The sequence below is a fragment of the Lepidochelys kempii genome, chromosome 3 (genome assembly GCF_965140265.1).
Source record: "Lepidochelys kempii isolate rLepKem1 chromosome 3, rLepKem1.hap2, whole genome shotgun sequence".
NCBI lineage: Eukaryota > Metazoa > Chordata > Testudines > Cheloniidae > Lepidochelys > Lepidochelys kempii.
This window is the reverse complement of record NC_133258.1, coordinates 5,527,842-5,541,822: the sequence shown is the minus strand read 5'-3', so window position 1 is coordinate 5,541,822 and position 13,981 is coordinate 5,527,842. Positions and strand designations below refer to the sequence as shown.

General features: G+C 52.7%; 1 protein-coding gene across 1 annotated transcript in view; it reads right to left on the bottom strand.

Annotated features, from left to right (window-relative positions):
* Positions 1-10,882, bottom strand: part of CHRNA2 (cholinergic receptor nicotinic alpha 2 subunit) — a 31,362-nt gene extending 20,480 nt beyond the window's left edge. Inside the window, exons 1-3 of the mRNA XM_073335551.1 lie at positions 10,504-10,882; positions 9,675-9,878; positions 3,501-4,011 (exon numbers count right to left, since the gene is read on the bottom strand). Of these exons, the coding sequence (XP_073191652.1) occupies positions 3,501-3,573 (73 nt within the window). The 5' untranslated portion in view covers positions 3,574-4,011; positions 9,675-9,878; positions 10,504-10,882. The remainder of the gene's footprint in view (positions 1-3,500; positions 4,012-9,674; positions 9,879-10,503) is intronic.
* Positions 10,883-13,981: the final 3,099 nt, after the last annotated feature.

Genomic DNA, 13,981 nt, shown 5'->3' with positions numbered 1-13,981 from the left:
GGGGGTTGAAGGACCTGCCAGAATCCATGTACAGGATGGGGCAGGGGCTCGGGGGTGGGGGATCTCCGGTGGGCTTATTAGCATGCAGGGAGAGTCCTTTCTTGTTTCCAGTATGTTTTCTCGGTAATGATTTTACCCTCAGAATAAAGCAGGCTTGCACAGGAACCACTGGGTGGTACAGTAACTCCTCACTTAGCGAAAAATGCGACTTTAAGCGAAACGATGTTAAGCGAATCCAATTTCCCCCTAAGAATTAATGTAAATGGGTGGGGGGTGAGGTTCCAGGGAATTTTTTTTTTTTTTTGCCACACAGAAGACTACATTTTATATTTACACACACACAGAGAATAAGTTTTACACAAACAATGTAATACTGCACACAGCAAGGATGGTTGGGAAGCTTGGTTGAGGTGGTGAAGTCGGGGGGGGGGGGGGGATATTTCCCAGGGAATGCCTTACTGCTAAACGATGAGCTAGCATTCGGCTGAGCCCTCAAGGGTTAACACATTGATGTTAATATAGCCTCACACTCTACAAGGCAGCACTGAATGGAGGGAGGGGAGACTGCATGGCAGACAGAGACACACACCCTATGTGTGGGAGACAGATGCGCATTTCCCCTTTAAGTATGCTGACCCACTCTTAAGTACACTGCCTTGTTAAATTAATCAGCCAGCTGAGACCACAGCTGCTGCCAGGAAGCTCCTGAGCCCTGTCGTGTGTCCCCCTGCTCTATGGAGATGGGGTAAGCGGGGTGCAGGAGCAAGGGCGAGGGGGACACCCTGACATTAGCCCCCCAGCATGCAGGAGGCTCAGGGAGCAGCTCCAAGGCGGAGGGCAGAAGCAGCACCTGGCTGTGGGGGGAGGGACAGCTGAACTGCTGGCAATTGGTAGTCTGCTGGGTGGCTGCTGCACAGGGGACTTAGGGGAGCGGGGAGCTGATGGGGGGGGGGCTGCTGGCCTACCCTGGTTCCAAGCCCCCCCTCCCCCCGCTCGCTCCAATGGGCTGCTGTCCCTGCAAGCAGTGCACAAAGCAGGCGGCTGCCAAGCGGCGTTAGAAGGGAGCATTGTGCAACTTTAAACAAGCATGTTCCCTAATTGATCAGCAATGAAACAACGTTAACCAGGACGACTTTAAGTGAAGAGTTCCTGTACCTTATAACGGCAGCAGTTACACCGTTAACTGTCCTAGAAGAGAAAGCCAGCAGCTGTCCCTGGCTGATCTGGGAAAGACACCTAGAAGGCAGGGACCTGTGCAACCTGGAAATACCCGTTCAGAAGGGAGAGGGACATGGGTCTCCACCCAAGAGCGGCAACAGCTCGGGGTCCAGGAGCCTGAGAGTTAGGTGCCCTTCAAGGGAAATACAGGGGCAGTTGCCCTGGGCTGTGGCAGCCTCCATCACGATCCCCATTTTATGGATGGGGAAAACTGAGGCCCAAAGAGATTCAGGCTGAGATCCTCAATGTCATGCAGGGGCCTGACCCTACTGACCTCATTGGGAGTAAAGTGCTTTGCTCTCTTGAAGGACCTGGGCCTGAGTGAGTTTCTCAAGGTCATGCCCACAGTCTGTGGCAGAGGAGGGGACTGAATCTAGGGCTCTAACCACTGAGCTACCCTCCCTTTTCCCACTGGACCATCTCTTCCCTCCCTGTCTGTCTGCAGAGAACCCAGAACTTTCCCCAGAGAGGCTTTGTGCAGACAATCCCCAGTTGCCGCTCGCATTCCCTTCACGCCACAGCCGCTAATGAGAGCTGGCGTGTCTCTCCCCAGCCCTGGCGCCCGCTTACTGGTTTTCACCCTCTCTGATGGGCGTGGGCCCGTGGGGATAACATGACAGCACATCACTGCAATTGGATCCATCTGCGTGAGTGAGGAGCAGGGGCATCTCCCTGCCCCACCCTCGCTTAGATCAGTGTCAGGGAGATGTGGCGTTGTGGATTCACTGGGTGCAGCCTGTGTGTACGGGAGTGTCTGTCCAGCCCTCCGTCTGTCCATCCCGCTGCTCTTTTCAGGGTGAAATTCACCCCTGGGCCCAGGACCGAGACACCACTTGGGCCCTGCTGAACACACAGGGTGACGTACAGGGCACTAGCAGGAGGCGGGGGTTACCCCATTCTGGCTAGCAGCTGGGAGAGCTTCTTGCATTGCACCAGCACCATGGAAGGACCCTTCTCAGGGAGAAGAGGGGAGCGCAGGCTCTGTCCCATCCTCGCCATCTCTGCGGAGATTGCAACCAGGGGAGTCAATCCCGTCCAGCTGTAGTTACCGAGCCCCCACAACGCTGGACTGAGTCACCCCCAACTCGGTTCCCCCCAGGGTCCCCCTACGGTGCCAAGGTTCAGCTGGAGCTGCCTTCAGAGCACGTGGAGGTGGCGGGTCCCTTGCTTCTCTCTTGGCACCAGGGCAGGCGTGGCCTTGCGGTTGTGAAGGTCAGTCAGGTTTTGCTTGTTAAAGAGCAATGAATCTTGGAGACCGCTGCACAGAGGCTCATGTTGGTTATACAGAGTCACTCGAGGCGGGGCTCAAAGTCAGTCAGAGAGGGTGATCTTTACTGTCTATACCGGAGCACACTGAGCAGGGATTGTGGGATTTGAGAGACGGGGGGAAACCAGGTATGTGTTGCCCAGTGGCTAAGGGCATCAGGAAATCTGGGACCCAGGATCTAGCCCCAGTTCTGCCATTCACTCACCATAGGCCCTTTTTGCCTTCCGGTGCCTCGGTTTCCCCATCACCCTGTTGTGTTGGGCTGGGGTTGAGGGACATTGGCAGGGCTGGGGAGGTGGGAAGCCTGCATTGCTGTATGTCTTCAAAGATGTCAATCCAGCCCCTTTCCCATCCTCCATTTCACAAACCACCCCCAGCATCCTGCTTTCATGTTGACTTCAGACCAATTCTTCAATTTGTCAAGGTTGTTTTGAATTCTAATCCTGTTCCCCAGTGTGCTTGCAGCCCCTCCCAGCTTGGTGTCGCTGCAAATTTTATAAACACACTCTCCACTCTGTTATCCAAGTTGTTAATGAAAATATTGAGTAGTACCCGACCCAGGACTGGCCCCTGTTGGAACCCACTAGATACACCCTCCCAGTTTGATATCAAATGGTTTGACAGTTTGCAAAACTGCTTTGGGATCCTTCTGGACCATACTAGTATGGTGTGACTCTCTGGCCCCACAATGGCTGATACACATAACAGCCTACTACAACTGTTAGCTGAAGGAGTTACCCCTTTAACTCAAGTGAAAGACGCGCCTGCTTTTATTACTAGAGGTCTTGAGTTCAAACGCGGCTGATAATCGAATGGGAAAGGTGGTTATGTGGCATTTAAACAGTAGCTTTTAATTTTCAAAGCATTTTACAGATGGGGGATATAAGAAATTAAACAAGCTGGCCAAGGTCCCAGGGAGCAGCACCGGGATTAGACCACAGGAGTTCCTGGCTCCCAGTCCTGTGGTCCAGCCACTGGCCTTTGTCAAATCTCAGTATTCATAGCAGTCCCTTACCTGATCGGAGCAGGACGAAGCACCACACGACCATGTTCCTAAGAGGTGGGAATCCGCTGGCGAATCGATCCATGTTCCGGGAGGCCAGCACCACCGTTCCTCACCCCGTCCCCTTACACTGATCCTCCCACAGGCAGCAATCCCCAGTACAGCCCCTTTCATTTGCAAAGTCTTCGCTAGGGGGCAAAAGAGAGCAGGGAGTGAATCTGGGTGGACGGTGGCAGCGGATGTGGCTTAGCCGAGACCTCCCCCTTGGGAGGGGGGTCCCCTGAGTGTTAACAAGTGTCCTTTAAGGAGGTGGGGAGTTGCCGAGTCAGGGGCGGGCAAGCAGCAGGGAGAGCCGAAGGGCTGTCTGGAGCGTTGAAAGTGTGGCTGCTAGTCAGCTGGCTTCCAGTCCCTCTGCACGCTGCGCCCAGCTCCGATTTTCAATCCGCGCTGATCCCAGGGGCTGGTCCACGTGGTGGGATGAGCTGCATTCCTTCAGCTGTGCTACACTCGGGCCACCGTGTTCCTAGAAAGCCAGAACGAGAGGACACTGCTGTTAGACGCCCATTTGGAGGGACCTGTAGGGCTCGGCTAGGCAGGGCTTAACACAGAATGGGCCCCGGAGACCTTGATTTTCAGCCAGGTTTTAGCTTGTTTGGTCACTGAAGTCAATGGAGTGGCACTGGAGTTACATTAACTGCAGCGCTGTCCCCAGTGAGTCTGCCCTGATTTACCCCAGATGCGGCGTGGGCCCCATATGGATAAAGGGTAGCAGCATTTCCAGTGCCCTTTGGGGCTCTTACATCAAGGATCCGGCCCGGCTTTGTGGCAGAGGGGCTCTAGCGCTGCTGACGAGAGCATGAACTTCCCAAGAGCCCCGAGACTGGCTGGGCTTCACCAAGCCATCTCGCTACATAAGGGGTGTAAAGCTTGCATTGCAGTAAAGGATTCAAAGGGTTTTACAGCAGCTGCTGTATAGCACGGGTAATTAGCAAAGCTGTCGGGATTCCCATTATGAGGCAGGTCCATTCGATCCATCGAATGAAGCTAACCTTTAGCTCAAATAGGAGGGGATTGCCCTTTGGGGTGAATTTCTATACTGATAAATGCGAAGCACATTAGAACACATAATCCCAACTCTACATATAAAATGATGGGGTCTAAATGAGCTGTTCCCACTCAAGAAAGAGATCTTGGAGTCATTGTGGATAGTTCTCTGAAAACATCCACTCCATGTGCAGCGGCTGTCCAAAAGGCGAACAGAATGCTGGGAATCATTAGGAGAGGGATAGGTAATAAGACAGAAAATATCATATGCATAATTCAAGTTGCAGTGGGGAGGTTTAGGTTGGATATTAGGAAAAACTTTTTCACTAGGAGGGTGGTGAAGCACTGGAATGTGTTACCGAGGGAGGTGGTGGAATCTCCTTCCTTAGACGTTTTTAAGGTCAGGCTTGACAAAGCCCTGGCTGGGATGATTTAATTGGGGATCGGTCCTGCTTTGAGCAGGGGGTTGGACTAGATGACCTCCTGAGGTCCCTTCCAACCCTCATATTCTATGATTCTATTATATTGCCTCTATATAAATCCATGGTACACCCACATCTTGAATATTATGTGCAGAGCTGGTCACTCCATCTCAAACATAATATTGGAATTGGAAAAAGATAAGGAAAAGGGCAACTAAAATGATTTGGGGTACGTAATAGCTTCTATATGAAGAGAGATTGAAAAGACTGGAACTTTTCAGCTTGGAAAAGAGATGACTAAGGGGGGATATGATAGAGGTCTATAAAATCTTGACTGGTGTGGACAGAGTGAATAAGGAAGTGCTATTTACCCCTTCTCATAACACAAGAACTCGGGGTCACCAAATTAAATTAACAGGCAGTAGGTTGAAAATAAACAAAAGGAAGCATTTCGTCACACAATGGACAGTCAACCTGTGGAACTCTTTGCCAGGGGATGTTGTGAAGGCCAAGACTACAACAGGGTTCAAAAAAGAACTAGATAAATTCGTGGAGGATAGGTCCATCAGTGGCTATTAGCCAGGATGAGCAGGGATGTAAAACGAGGCTCTGAGTGTCCCGAGCCTCTGTTTGCCAGAAGCTGGGAGTGGACAATAGGGGATGGATCATTTGATAATTGCCCTGTTCTGTTCATTCCCTGTGAAGCACCTGGCATTGGCCACTGTCGGAAGACCGGAGACTGGGCTCGATGGATCTTCGGTCTGACCCAGCGTGGCCGTGCTCATGTTCTTATGTTAGAGGCTGTGGGGTCAATTCCTGTTGATGGCACCACAGTGGTGGGTTGTTGCAGGATCACAAAAACAAGTGAAGATCTGTAGGTTCCTTCTAGCTTTTCCAGGCCCCATGGCCTCTCACACCCCTGCCTGATTTATCAAGCTGTACTGCAAATGAGAGGAAGCAAAATACCCATCTTGCAGGAGCGTGAGAGAGGCAAATTGCAACCTTCAGCGTGCACAGGATGCAATAAATTTCAGATGTTTCAGAGCAGGGGAGTTTCTGCATCAGACCAGACCCACGGTCCATCCAACCCAGCCCCCGACAATCTCCAATGCCAGGTGCTTCGGCGGATGGTCCCCCCGATTGTGCCTGTACGCAGTGGAGATTCCTTACTCATCTCAGCTCATGCCCAATGCTCATCTCATGCCCTGGGCAGTGATTTCCCTGGGAAATGGGCACCTAGGCACCTTTGAGGGGCTGGGCCCGGGTGCCCAAGACACTATAAAACAGTGCCAAGGTGCCTACGTCACTTATGCCCTGAATGGGGACACCCTGGTGGATGGTCTTCCACTCCCCCACTCTGAGGGACCCCTGAAACCTCATTAGCCCAGGGAAGCTGCAGAGCCCATCGGGTTGTCAGGGCTCCATGCCGCGGAGCCCGGGGAGCTGCGGGGGGAGGGGGGTGCTATTTGCAAGGGGAAGAAGGTTGTGGCCGCTGTCTGCGCTAATCCAACTGAGGTATTAGACATAAGAACATCCACGCTGGGTCAGACCAAAGGTCCATTGAGCCCAGTCTCCGGTCTTCCGACAGTGGCCAATGCCAGGTGTTTCAGAGGGAATGAACAGAACAGGAATCATTCAGTGATCCATCCCCTGTCGCCCATTCCCAGCTTCTGGCAAACAGAGGCTAGAGACACCACCCCTGCCCATCCTGGCTAATAGCCGTTGATGGACCTATCCTCCATGAACTGCTCTAGTTGTTTTTTTTTGGACCCTGTTATGGGGCCTTCACAACATCCTCTGGCAAGGAGTTCCACAGGTTGGCTGTGAGGTGTGCGAAAAAAACCCTTCCTTTTGTTTGTTTTAAATCTGCTGCCTATTAAACTGCTGCCGTCCCCTCTGCAGAGCCGTTGCTGCTGTTGACCTCTCTGGCCAGCCCTGCGGAAAGTCCTGCGCAGCTGATCCCCAGTTCTGAGTGGCCCGTCCAGCTGAAGCCAGGTCCAGGCTGTCCCTCGGCTCAGTCTCTGCGAGGAGAGGGGAGAACACATGAGGCTCTCCCGCCTCTGGGCACAGATGCAGGAGATGACCGGCAATGTGGCTGCCCTCAGGCGGACCAGGGCTGGGGGCCGTGCAGAGGGAATATCCCTGGGTAGAGCCATGGCCTGGGCAGGCTGGCTGTGGGGTGGGAGTGGCGGCTACACCATTCTAAAGATGTTCCAAGCCAGGGCATTGCCCCCTCTACCTGCAGGTGCCTCATTCCCCTGCCTCCAGAGCAGGCGGGCTGTGCCCCACGCTAGGGACTGCCTTTCGTTTCCAAGCAGAGTGTGCTGCATCACAAGAGATGTCAGACCAAGGACAGAGCCAGCGAAATCCCAGGGACTACAACCTGCCTTGCCTGGCCCTTCAGCACAGGGAAAAGACAATCCTGGTGGGGTGGGAAAGGGTTTCATATCACAGGTCCGCACTACCCAGCTCTGATTGCTGCTTATCGCCTGCATGTGTCCCCAGTGGTGTGAGCTTGAGCAGGTGGGGGCGGGGGGAAGAGGAAGGCTGATGGGGCAGCATGGCCTAATGGCTAGAACACAGGGCTGGGCTTTGAAAGACCTGAGCTCAAATACCATCTGTGCCACTGTGCAATCATGAGCAAGTTGCTTGACTTATTGGTGCCTCCGTTTCCCCATTTGTAAGGGGCTATAAATCTGTTAGAGTCTTTGAGAGCAAGTGAAAAGGGCTATGTACATGCAAAGTATGTTTCCTAGAAATAATCAGTGCTAACACCCCTGTTTTGAAAAAGCAGAGGGAAGTAAGACGGAGCCAGGGGGGTCTGGATTCTGCCAGCGGCCCCGTCTCAAAGCACTTTGTCAGACAGAACGTCCACTGAAACCTGTGGGAGTTTAGCCTGAATAATGACACTGACTGGTGCATAAGGCTGGTGCATTTGGATCAGATCGGCCAGATCTTCAGCTGGAACAGGCCCCAGGTGGGATGGTGTAGCTGGCTTTCTAGCTTGTTCCAGCCTTCCCTGAGCTGGGTGACAGGAAGGGCCCTTTTACTCCCCAGCACAAATTAGAGCAGCCTTGGGGCTGCTCTAGGGTACACACCTCTGAGATGGCCATTTCACCAGCAAAGATTATTGGAGTTATACTGGCTGTACACCCCCTGGGGCATCCCCAGCTGCTTTGCCAGGGCAGCTTTCCATCCCCTTTGCACTAATGGGGCAACACAAAGGGGATGCGGTGGGTACAGAATCTGGCCTGGTACCTACGAGCTTTTTTCCTGAAGCTTGGAAAGCAAATTCATTGGGTGGCTCTCATTTGATGTGGGTCCTGAACCCAAAGGGAGTGGAGAGACACTTGGATTCCTTGTACATACTGAGATCTCACTCCTTGAGAAGGGGGGAAACGGAGTCACTAATATAATTCAGTTCTGAAAGAGAAAGATTCTCTCTAATCTTCTCAACTTCATCGTAGGACCCTTTCAATTCCTTTTCCCAGGAGGAAAGATATCTTCTTGTAGGAGGGAAAAGGATACTGGCGATGCTTGGAAAAAGACCAGAAGGCAGAATTTGTATGAATTTGCACAGCTAGATTCCAGCCTATAGATCATGTCAATTGGAAAAGCAGCTGTTGATCAGAGCATGAAAAGGGTAGGGAATACATATTGCATCTTTGGCATGCATCACCTCTCTCACTGGCTTTAAAATGAAAAGACCCCCGGTCTTGTTTGTCACTGTAGTTTGTCCAAATCTGACCCTGAGTTCCAAACAGAGCACTCATGAGATGCCGTTCCAAAGACCTAAGCAACACACAACTTCTTTAATCCCCGAAGAGACGGATTCAGCAAAGATCTCAGATTTTACTCGGCACAAATCAGAAGCGGGATGAGTTTATTTAGTAAGTAAGATGCTTCATCGGGCTTAATTTTTCACTGACTTGTTTGAGAAAAAAGAGACCTTGTTAACTCATCGTTCTCTCTTGAACAGTGGTCAGCTTGCCGCTGCCTTGATTAATCCATTGATGGTAAAAGGGTTTGAAGACAAAAGAAGAAATAATGCTCACTCGTGTGTGTTGAAAAGAAAATTACAGATACTATCCCCCCAGGTTTGGAGAAGAAATCTAAATGTAAGTGAAACAATTAGCAACACATACAGTGGACTTTGCCTGCATTTACCTCATCTCTGTGGGCATAATTATACAATGGGATGCAAAAGAAAGCTGAGTATTTTATACATCAATAGCTGAAGACTTTGCAGAGATAATTAGATAAATAATAGGAGAGGGAGAAATACATAGGTCCAGGCAGGGTAAAATCTATGAAACTAAGACTGAGTGTGTGTGTGTGTGGGGGGGCTTTTGTGTGTGTGTGTATATAATATGTGTTGTGTGGCTGGTATGTGTAATGTGTGCATGGATGGGCATTGTGTGGCTGGTATGTGTCATGTGTGTGGATGGGTGTTGTGTGACTTGAGTAATGTGTGGGGATGGGTGTTTGGAGCCTGCCACGTGTCGTGTGTGTTGTGTGACTTGTGTATGTGAATGAGTGATGTGTGACATATTTATGTGCGAGAGGCAGAGATTTGACACACACGCATCTAGCGATACGTATGGAAATGTTCCCTAAAGACACGGTTACATTTACTGAACTGAGTAATTCTACACATTGCATCATTCGCTTTACCTTTTAAGAATTCCAGCTGAAATGTGCAAAATAAATCAGTACATACCTTTTAGCCGTATGCCCTGCATAGATCATTTTCTTCATGGCTCATGTTTAACAGCCAGGTTCCATTTCCCTCGGGTCACTTGTGATCAGTAACATTTGAGAATGTTTCTCTGGATGCTTGTCTCCTTTCCAGGCAGCAACTCCTTGTCTTACGCAGCCCGCTTAAAGCTTCCAAAATGCTCAGTCTCGGGCCATTCTGCCTCACCTATAATTTAAGAGCCACGTTTCTTTAGTCACTTAACTGTTCCTCTACCGGGTGTTTTATTCTAGGAGGGATAGGCTAATGATGGAGCTGGTTAGTTGTTGGACAATTTCTTTGACTTTAATAACATTCAACAACATAAATTGTTCCGTTTGAATAGTACACCCGTCTCCACTTAAGACAGGTTTCAGAGTGTGTGTGTGTGTGTGTGAGAGCAGAAATATGTCCCATGAAGGGCTGCGTGTATACGTGTATTTCAAGTGCTACGGTGTAAATCTGATGAATGAAAATGATAAGATCATGTATGCTTCCTTTCTGCTAAAGAGGAGATCAAAGGCCATCACGGTACAAAACACCATATAGGCTGTAAAGTGAAGCAGATAGATTTATATATACAGTGAAGCAAACTATTTCATGTCTGGATTTCAAAGGCAGGCTAGAGGAGGGTTTTAAAAGGAACTTCACGCACCAGCAAGAAAACTTCCAGTATCTTTGCTCTCCTCATCGCTGAGTTTGCTGGCTAAGCTTTGCTCTGCTCCCCTTTTGCTGCTAAGCACATGCATCTCATCTCCCTGGGTGTGCTCTCCTCTCCTAGCAAACCTGCCAAGATCAGAAAGAGACCCCTTACCCGTTGGACGAAGGGCGTGGAGGAGGAAGGGTCGGGAAGCCTAAGGAAGATGCCAGCTGGAGCCCTGTTCAGTGTTGCCCAACCAAAGTTCCTTCATGCAATCAGAAACGACAGCTTCCTACTCAGTCTGCAGCTCCACCGCACCCCCCACGGCGCAGGAGGGGCTGATCAAAACCCCCGGTGAGAAGATGCACAAGCTCTGGAGCAAAATGATCTATTCTCCCCCCGTCCCCCTACTCCTTATCCGCCTCTCCTCTGCTGCCCTCTCTCCAGCTTCACTGAACAGTGCTGCAGGAACCCAGTGGCCCTAGTTGTGATCTCTCTCCCAGTCCCGGCGGTTTCATGCCTTGGCTGAGTGTGGCCGCCTTGCTCAGGGATGCTGCATCTCAGCCAAGCACTGGCAAGACTGATGAAGATCTCCCCAGCGCTTACACTAAACCCTGACGACATGAGGGGAGTAGGGGAGGAGGCACCGGCGGAATCATCTAGTGAGTGATGGCGGCAGGGGGGTGCTCGGGGCCTGGGGACAGAGGGTTCATTTTACAAATAGATCCGCTAACTCCGGCTTCAGTCAGGCTCCTCTTCTGGGGGGAGCTAATGGAGCTACTTCCCCGGATTGTAAAGCACCAGAGCATCATGATTTATTCACCAGCCCTTCCAGGGCACAGCTCATCTGGAGCAGGAGCATCTTGTGTATGAGAGAGCCTGGGGGAAGCGCGGGGAGTGGAAGCAAATGTCCTGGGGACTTAAAATAAAGGGGAAGGGGCTACAATGTGTGTACACACACACACAAAATCTCTCCCTCTGGACAGATTCCATTTTTCATCGTGTGAGTTCATTCCCTCAGGCTTGGGAGTCCGTCCTGTCCCTCATGTCCATCAGTGGCATTATTATTTAGTGTCTGTATTACAGTGGCACCTAGCCAGGAATGGGGCTCCCGTTCCTTGTGCTAGGAGCTGGGCACACACGTCTGGTTCGGATCCAGCATGGGAATGCGTCCGTTCCTCTGTGTGTGCGTGGGTCCAGTTCACTTTCTGAAGTTGCCTGTTGGGTATGAGATTGAAAGTTGCAAAGAAATAGCAGAAGCTTGTACTGGGTGCCGGGGAGCGGGCGGGATGGGTCATTAGATCTGATGTTTTAGGACATTGGAGCTTGTAACAAAGCTGAAGGTACCACAGCGGGGCGGGGGGAATGTGCGTCGACCACTAGGGGGTGCATGAGTCAACCGAAAAGCTGGCCTTGGTTAAGGGAAGGATACAGAGCCCTGTATAGCAGGGACTATCGAGTCATCTTTATCGGGCCATCTGCGCACAAAGGAGGACACAGATTAGAAAGCAACACTGAGCCTGTGCGGCCATGGGGAGTTAATTTACAAACCTGCAATTAATTTTTAGAGCTGTAAAAAATGACTGATTTCTGGCAGGGTCAGAGCTCGAAGGGCTGGATACAGGATTCCAGGGGAGCGGTGAAATGTACGGGGTGTGTGTGTGAGGGGGCGCTCTTTCCGCTGACACTGGGAGCTTTCCTAGCAGGGTTTTGACTGACACGGCAACTTCTGTGTCTTTCAAAAACACCCCTTGGGCCCGCTTCCGCTGCGGGAATCCAAGGCTGGAAAGTCAAGGCAGGTCTAAAGAACCATGGGAGGGGAATTCACCTCCGTGCAGAGGGCCGGGAATAGCCCTGGGCACCCCCGGTCCATCTAATGGTCCAATTGGTCCCTAAGTCCGGCCTCCATCGCCAACTTGTTACGTTTTCCAACGAGCACCTTCTTGCTTTCTCCCCTGCTGCCCCTCACTCCCCTAGTCGTCCACAGAGCTACCTCCTACCCCTGCTTCAAGCTCTCCTCTGCTGGGATGCCAAGAACAGACTCGACAATGGTCAGGCAGTTGGTGTGCAGAGCAGGGGTGCTGGGGGGGAGCGGAGGAGGGGGGCATGGGCCCCACACTCTATTATCTGTAAGAGCGAGCAAGGGGGGAAGGGGGCAAAGAAGGCTGAGCAGGGGGGCGGGGCCCTGGGGGGGAAGAGGCGGCGCAGAAGAAGTGGGGCTTCCGGGGAAGTGTGAGGGCGGGGGCTCAGGGAGAAGTGGCAACATGTGGGTGGGGCTTTTGGGAGAAGGGGCGGGGCCACTCTTTGGGCACAGGTGATCCCCCCTTGCCCCCAGTTTTAGGAAGCTTCCCCCAATTCTGGAGCAGAGACCACAGTCGACCTGTCTCCTTGTACTCCCCTCTCTGTCTCCATCTTGTACTCAGCCTGGGAGCACTTTGGGGCAGGGACTGTCTGTGTTCTGTGCTTTGTACAGTACCTGGCACAAACGGGTGCTACAATCATACAACTAAGCAAGAGCTGCCCTGGGGGTCTCCCTGCCTGCCTTCTGTGTGGGATGAAGGTGACCTGATGGGAATGGACTTAGCTACGCCCTCAGACAGCCCCACCCTCGCAGGACCTGAGCGGGTTGCTAACAATAACTGATTTACCCTCGACACCTCCCCTTGACGTGTAGCTTGTATGGCTGTGGACTCACATACGCCTGCTCCACACCGTTCTCCAGAGCACCTCCGGATGCAGCCCATTATCTCACCGGAGATAAGATCGCCGGCTCCGATCCTGTGATCAGATCCACACAGGCAGACCCATGTGCCCTCACAGAGTCCTGGCACGTCCCGCTGAGGGTTGTCCTGCAGCCTTCTCCTGCTTGCCTGGAGCCTGGCCCCCGGCCTCTTGGGGTATGTTTGCACTGCAAAAAAAACGAAACACCCACAGCGGCAAGTCTCAGAGTCTAGGTCTGCAGACTCAGGGTTGTGGGGCTTGTGTTATGGGGCTAAAACAAGGGTCTCAAACTCAAATGACCATGAGAGCCACATGAGGACTAGTACATTGGTCCAAGGGCCGCATCATTGACCCCTCTCCCACGGCCGCGCCCCCACTACACCCCTTCCATGAGGCCCCGCCCCTGCCCCACCTCTTCCCACCCCTTCCCTGCCCCCATTCCAACCCCTTCCCCGAAATCCCCACCCCAACTCCCCCCCCCTGCCCCAGGGGCTGCAGGAGGGGTGCAGGGTGCAGCAGGAGGCTCAGGGCAGGGGGTTGGGGTGCAGGAGGGGTATGGGGTGTGGCAGGGGGCTCAGGGCAGGGGGTGGGGCTGCAGGAGGGGTTTGGGGTGCAGCAGGGGGCTCAGGGCAGGGGGTCCAGGTGCAGGAGGGGTGCGGGGTGCGGCAATGGGTCAGGGTGCAGCAGGGGGCTCAGGGCAGGGGGTCAGGGTGCAGAAGGGGTGCGGGGTGCAGAAGGGGGTCAGGGTGCAGAAGGGGTGCAGCAGGGGGCTCAGGGCAGCGGTTTGGGTGCAGGAGGGTGCGGCAAGGGGCTCAGGGCAGGGGGTCAGGGTGCAGGAGGGGTGCGGGGTGCAGCAGGGGGTTCAGCTGCAGGAGGGGAGCAGGAGGGTGGGCTCTGGCCCATTGGCCGGGAATGGGGGCTCACAGCCCTG